This window comes from Embiotoca jacksoni, unplaced genomic scaffold (assembly GCF_022577435.1).
Source record: "Embiotoca jacksoni isolate LCO1_2020_lvr unplaced genomic scaffold, fEmbJac1.0.p SCAF_2, whole genome shotgun sequence".
Classification (NCBI taxonomy): domain Eukaryota; kingdom Metazoa; phylum Chordata; class Actinopteri; family Embiotocidae; genus Embiotoca; species Embiotoca jacksoni.
Window position 1 is genome coordinate 3,942,571 of NW_027185340.1, and position 6,253 is coordinate 3,948,823.

At 46.5% G+C, this 6,253-nt stretch overlaps 1 protein-coding gene across 1 annotated transcript in view; it reads right to left on the reverse strand.

Moving 5' to 3' along the window:
- LOC138200980 (NALCN channel auxiliary factor 1) overlaps positions 1-3,338 on the reverse strand; it is an 81,364-nt gene extending 78,026 nt beyond the window's left edge. The window contains exon 1 of the mRNA XM_069154032.1: positions 1,689-3,338. Within this exon, the coding sequence (XP_069010133.1) occupies positions 1,689-2,420 (732 nt within the window). The 5' untranslated portion in view covers positions 2,421-3,338. The remainder of the gene's footprint in view (positions 1-1,688) is intronic.
- Positions 3,339-6,253: the final 2,915 nt, after the last annotated feature.

The following is a 6,253-nucleotide window of genomic DNA, read 5'->3' on the forward strand; positions in this document are numbered from 1 at the left end:
CAAACAAGCATAACAATAAGGTATGACTCACAGTAAGCAAACAACATATTACAACACATGATTCCATTGTGAAGGTTTATCCTTGGTATTTCCTCCCACTAACTATCCCTCCACACACAGGGATGATCAGTACTCACAGCCCAGGACCCTGACCATCTGCCCTCTTACAACATCTATCTTGCAAACACAGTATGGGTTGCAGGATCATTAAGACAGATGTTTTGAGGGAACGCTTCCTGCTTTCCAAGGTTCATTCCCTGACCTTTCTTACAGCACTGTTGTGATGATGATGCACCTCAGCTGGCATGAGACACATTTGATAACTGTTTTTTGCTCAAACTCAGTGTTTAGGATGAAGAAAATCTGTGAAGTTATGGTGCATTAAACACAAAAAACATCTCACAGCACACGTGAAAGGGGACAATAAGGCTATACAGACGATGCAGTGTAATGATGCATGTACTGTATTTCTGCCAGATACAGTACAAGCAAGGATAGCATCATCAATCTCTACTGTCCTTGTTAGGCTTTACTCCCACATCCCCAGTGTCTTTAACCATATTGTACAGTTTCCATACCACTGATCTTGTTCTTGGAAGACCCTCACACTGCATATTTTGTGCCTCTCGGGGTGTAAAGGCAGGCAAGACAGCACACTCTTAGAGAATACTTAGAAGAGATGCAGAATATCCTGTGGTCAACTTAGTCAGAGAAATAAGGTTGAACATGACATACTAATTAAAACAATAGATATAATTGAATATGTAGAGTATTAAAAAAAAATCTGTCCCACTGTAAGGCCTTTTTCCTTCATTCAGCACCATGGACAGTGAACACAGGAGCATGCACTTCTGATGCAGAGACGAGCTTCTGCAACAGTCCAGTTAACAGCAAATGAAAGAGATTGAAGTGTGATCTAAAACGATATATATTCACCCTGTTTCACTTTACAGGCTTTTGTTGTTCACCACAGCAGAGGTGGCTTTAATACCAAAGTAGCACAAGTCCAGCTGAGTGTGTGTGTGTGTGTGTGTGTGTGTGTGTGCGTGCGTGCGTGCGTGCGTGCGTGCATGCGTGCGTGCATGCGTGTTTGTGTGTAGATGGTTTCAACCCTGTTTCTACTATGCTTTTGAAATCCACAACATGTATGCAAGTGAAGAGCCTGGGATGCGTGCTCTAAGGCTGCTGTGCTATTGGAACGACAAGTGAACAGGGGACAATGCAAAGCCTGGATTAGGTGCAGAAATCACTGGAGTGCTATTAACAATATTGAAATGGGCACCACTCTCTACCCTCATCTCAGAGAACTGTGGTACAAGCTTGGACCTTCCTCCAAATGTCAAACGTCACTTCTCAGTCACAGTTCACAAAACAGTCAATATTAGAAAGATTAGGCTTAGAGAGCAAAAACAAAGGGAGAAGAGACAGAGCATGGTGGACTGCAGGAGTATGCGTGGACCTGTCCTCCAGTCCTCCTGTGCTGCTTGCGTGAGATGCAGTTGTGTATTTGTGAAAAACAGATCAGAGGATGCAGTGGAGGCACTGGTGGTACTCTGAACTCTGAAAAAATAAATAGCAGTATACTGACAGATATGCCCAACGGTTGCCATGACGACCGTGAACCCACCCTCGTTAAATGTACCCGCGTGTGTATGTGCGCGTGCGCGACCCGGCCTCGTTAGTCCTACCTTGCACTCTTCCATGCACGTCCTAACCGAGTATGCATCCGTCTCGTATTTCTGAACCAGCAGTTCAAACTCCCGGTAATTCTCCTCCGCCTCCTTGTCAAGAAGCTGGTAAGCCCGGACACACTCACTGCATCCCAGCACATCCACCCCCGTGGCCATATCCAGGGTGCAATTCAAAACGTCCGGACTCGTAAACCCGTAAAACAAATCGAAAAGTGAGTAGGAATTACAAAAAGAAAGGTACAAATCGCTCAGATTCACGTACGCCAACTGTGTCCCGTTTTCCCCTCCACCAGAGAGGCCCAGGCACACGGTCTTCGCGTCCGTGAAAGTAAAGCAGTCTTTGGACAGGCTGTCGGGGTGACAGGTGTCCATTCGCCACAGAGGTTTGGTAGAATTCCCTAGAAAAATAACATCTTGCTCTCTGGCGAGATGGTTGGGGTCGGGTGATGTTGGGATATGGTGTCGGTTTAGGGAGTTTGGGTACTCGCCCATGTCCGTAATTCCAAGCCCTTCGTCCGACCGCTTGTCTCGGGTTCGCGTCAGTTTCGCCTCGGCGCAGAACCACAAGTGATCAGAGAGCAGGACGGTGATGAACAGCAGAGAGGCCAGCGACAGTCGCCATCTCTGGGCCCGCTCTGACTCGGTAAATGGCTTCTCGTTCTCTCGGGGTGCAAACCAGTATTTTAAGCCTTCGTCATGCTGCCGACGCATCCAAGCACCCCTGGTCATATTTTAGGAAAGTGCTGCCCTGGCCGACTCCACCGCGGGGGCTGCTCTGCCACAATACTCATTGACTTGTTGGGAGATGGACTCCGGTTGGTTCTTCTCTGTAACAGTGGGGTGCCGTGCCTCCGCCGGTCCAGGGCGCTCCACTATCGCGCCCGCAGCAATCGGTGCTATTCCGAGCCAATTAGCGTGCCCGCACAGATTAAGCTTCGCGCTGCCGCATCCCGGCTCTCCATGGCTCTCCGGGGGGAAACGGCGTCCTCTTTGACCGCATGCCCCCCTCTCCTCTTACCGTCCCTCCCCGGGTTTGTTCTCTCGTCAGGGGCGCAGGGAGACCAGCTGTTGCGAGCCTCTCGGTACTGATGCTGCGCGTCTGCCGCCGTTCGCTTTGCAGATTCACTTAAAGGACAGCAACGAGCCCCTTTGATGCAGGCAGGCTGGTTTCTCTGTCCCGTACCTGGGCGGAAAGCCTAGAATCCTTTCTCCTGTTGTCCATTGTCATCTTGGACCGCGGTTAAGTTGCCGCCATGTTCGTCTTGAAACACTTTTTCGGAGAGCTGGGTCTGTTTGCGTCATCTCCATCGCTGCGATAGCTCCATCGTTGCGCAGTGGCGGAGCAGCTTATTACCTATATGCACGCCACACACGCACTCACACACACTCACACACGCGGACAGAGGGTGAGGGAGAGACCACAGACACAGAGAGGTGGTTAATGTAGTTCTGGCTCTCCACTCTGCTGTTCAGAAGTAATAGTCGCCAGATATTTCCCTGGTAGGAAACAAACACACACTTGTGGCGACATCTTGCTTTTGGTGCAGGATAGATGCATTTCTTTCACAAGAACAACAAGGCAGTTAAGAAATCACGCTCACCGTTTCCATGTCCTCATTAAAAGTCACTGATCCGACCCATTCTTTACACAGTGTAGGCCTGAGCAGTCCCATATGTCGAACCGCAGGCTAAACTGTTCATCCTCAAATGTTTGTCTTCTTGCCCAGAGGAGAAGGTGAAATTGAGATGTAGGAAAGGCTTTGACAACACCGCTGGAAACGAGTCAAGCTTAAGCCTCTGAACACGTGCAAAGCAGCTGAACAAGCATGAGGTTTGTGCTGTAACAATATCATTTGTTTTTTGCATGTGAGTCCAGTCTTATCAGCTCCGTTGTGTTTGGTCAGTGGGTTCAAAACAAGCACATTACATGCAGTATGGATGTAGGCAACGTTCAAGCGTGTGTGACAGAGAGAGGGATGGGGAGATAGATAGTTGCTCTTCGGGTGCTGAAAGTAAATTACAGTATTTATCCCTATCTTTAAAGCTACTAATCATTGTCAGTGGCATGGCTTGCAGTATAACCAAAGAGACAAGAGAGTGTTGCCTGATGTTAATGGGTTGTATATAGGGGAAAAGAAAAGAGATGATTACTTGATTAATTAGTTCTTAAGGCTGTGCAGGGGGCAGCTTATTCCACAGTTTGTTGTTTCGGAGGGAGGAAAACTGCTGGTCGAACACCAATCCAATTATTTTTTAGCGCAGTTCGTGTCCCTCTGCCAAAAACCAAAGATGTAATTGTTGAAATCGTTGGAAAACTTTCAGCTCTGAATTTCAGCACCATGGATAGCTCACCACTCACTGTCGCCTGTGAGAATGGAGGCTGTAGTTTCCCTTTTACTGAGGCTTTTGTAAAAGTGCTCCCAAGCGCAACAAAAACAGGTGTTTATTTACTCATGTTGGCTTGTTGATGGCATTACACCTTCCACTGAGTGCTCTACAGACTTATTTAAGCTCCAAAAGTTGGTTGAATTTAGCAAATTTGCATCTAAAAAGCTCTTAATTAAACAGCTTGACAAGGGCCCATGTGTGTGATGCAGGTACCTTCTGCCATGCTGTCCTGAGTGATCCAGGGATGGTGGTATGGCAAACATCTGTTGTGTCGTTGCTAGGGGTGTTTTATGCATTCAGCGCTCATATATTATGTCACCGCAGGAAGCTGTGATCATGCCTTGTGGGGATAGATGTCTTACATCAGCTGCGATTCTCCGGTCCGCCTATCACTGTAGTCGCTCTGTCTTTGACCCGGATCGTGGTGTGTGCGTGTGGATGTGTGTAATTGTTTCCCACCTACTTCTTTGGTGGACATATGGTGATAAGGACGAAGACTTGCGTCTCATGACACTATCTCCATATCTTAACACCTGACTTATGTCATCAACTGAGAGTTGAGAGGAGACCAATCAACAACAGAGAGTGTGTGTCTGGCACAGCAGAGTTGTCAGTTTCACACCAACCGCCTACATTTCCTACCTGTGTGTGTGTGTGTGTGTGTGTATGTGTGTGTGTGTGTGTGTGTGTGTGTGTGTGTGTGTGTGTGTGTGTGTGTGTGTGTGTGTGTGTGTGTGTGTGTGAAGGAGACAGAAGTAGTGCGAGGGCAAGAGTGAGACCGAGTGGAGAGACAGAGGGGAGAGCGAGAAAGGGAGTGAGTGTGAGATGAATGCAGATTGCTGGCCCTTAAATCTGGAGCCATCACAATAACAGTAAGGGCTGGCAGACATGACTCATCCACTATGAAAGCTGGGGAACGTGTGTGTCTGTGTGTGTCCTCTCTGAAACGACTGTGGCCTACATACATGCGTAGAATTGATTGTACTGTCTCACAGTACTGATAGCTCTCGCTAAATCAAGGGTAATTTGAAGAGTCAAAGGTTTTGTCTCTTTTGCATATTCAAATTTGAGGAGTTTAAAAAGTAGGCAACACGTGTCAAAGGCACTTGAAAGTGTATCTCTGTCATTCATACATGCCTCAAAAATGTATAAATATCTGTTTAAAAATGTTGAGTGAAGAAATCAAAAGTGGACGTCTCGGTGCCTTTTTAGTAATTGTTTCAATGCTTTTTAAGTCAATCTCCCTCTGAGTTCAAACTATAAAATTAACCACATTCGATTTTGTGTTTATGAGTCATATAAGGAGCTTAAACTGATGCTAAAAATGTTTTTTATTTAAAAAAAAAAAAAAAAAACAGGCTTAATAAGCTTTTGAAGTTTGTGTCTAGACTTTTTTTTCCAACATGATGTTCATCTGTTTATCTCATCATTGCAATGTGTTTCCCGCCTATTTGCATTCCTCATCGAGGGAGATGGGGAGAATGAGAGAGGTGGATGCCAGGTTGGACCTACAGACAATCAGAGGAGGATGAGAGTGGGGCGAGAGAAAAGAGACAGGCAACATCATCTAACTGCACATGGCCATTTGCCAAATTGTGTCAAATCACCAACCTTCACACCTCCTACGCACCGTGTCAGCACAGATATATACCTCTTAATCTGTTGCCGTATCTCATTTGGTGGGCTTCAATATGCATGTTCTTCTTCTCTTTGTCTCCTCATCAGTAAAAAGTATTTGTTTCTCTCCTCTCATGCTCTATCAGCATATCATTCCTGTTTTCTACTAACACCATCTCTGTCCTTCCTTCTCTCCCGTCCTGTACTCAGCCGACCCTGGACGACTCTTCCAATGCGTTTCTTTGTTTCTCTGTTCTCGGTCACCAAAAGCCTGTCTACCTCTTTTCTCGCTCTTTCTGGCCTTTCATCTACCTGACGTCAGAGAGGAAAAAGAGACAGGCCAGGCATCTCTGATTGGTTTAGAGAAGACAACCCTCTCGGCCCGAGCTCTATCCTGGGGCGATGTTACAAGCAGACAAGACAAGTGTGATATAAGGTCCACTCAAGAGCATTTGTTTACCATCTCTTACATTGAAGTGTTACATATTTTAACTGCATCTCAGTCTTCATCAGTGAAACGAGTTTGAGCAGTTGTTATCACATAATGCAGGTAAGTA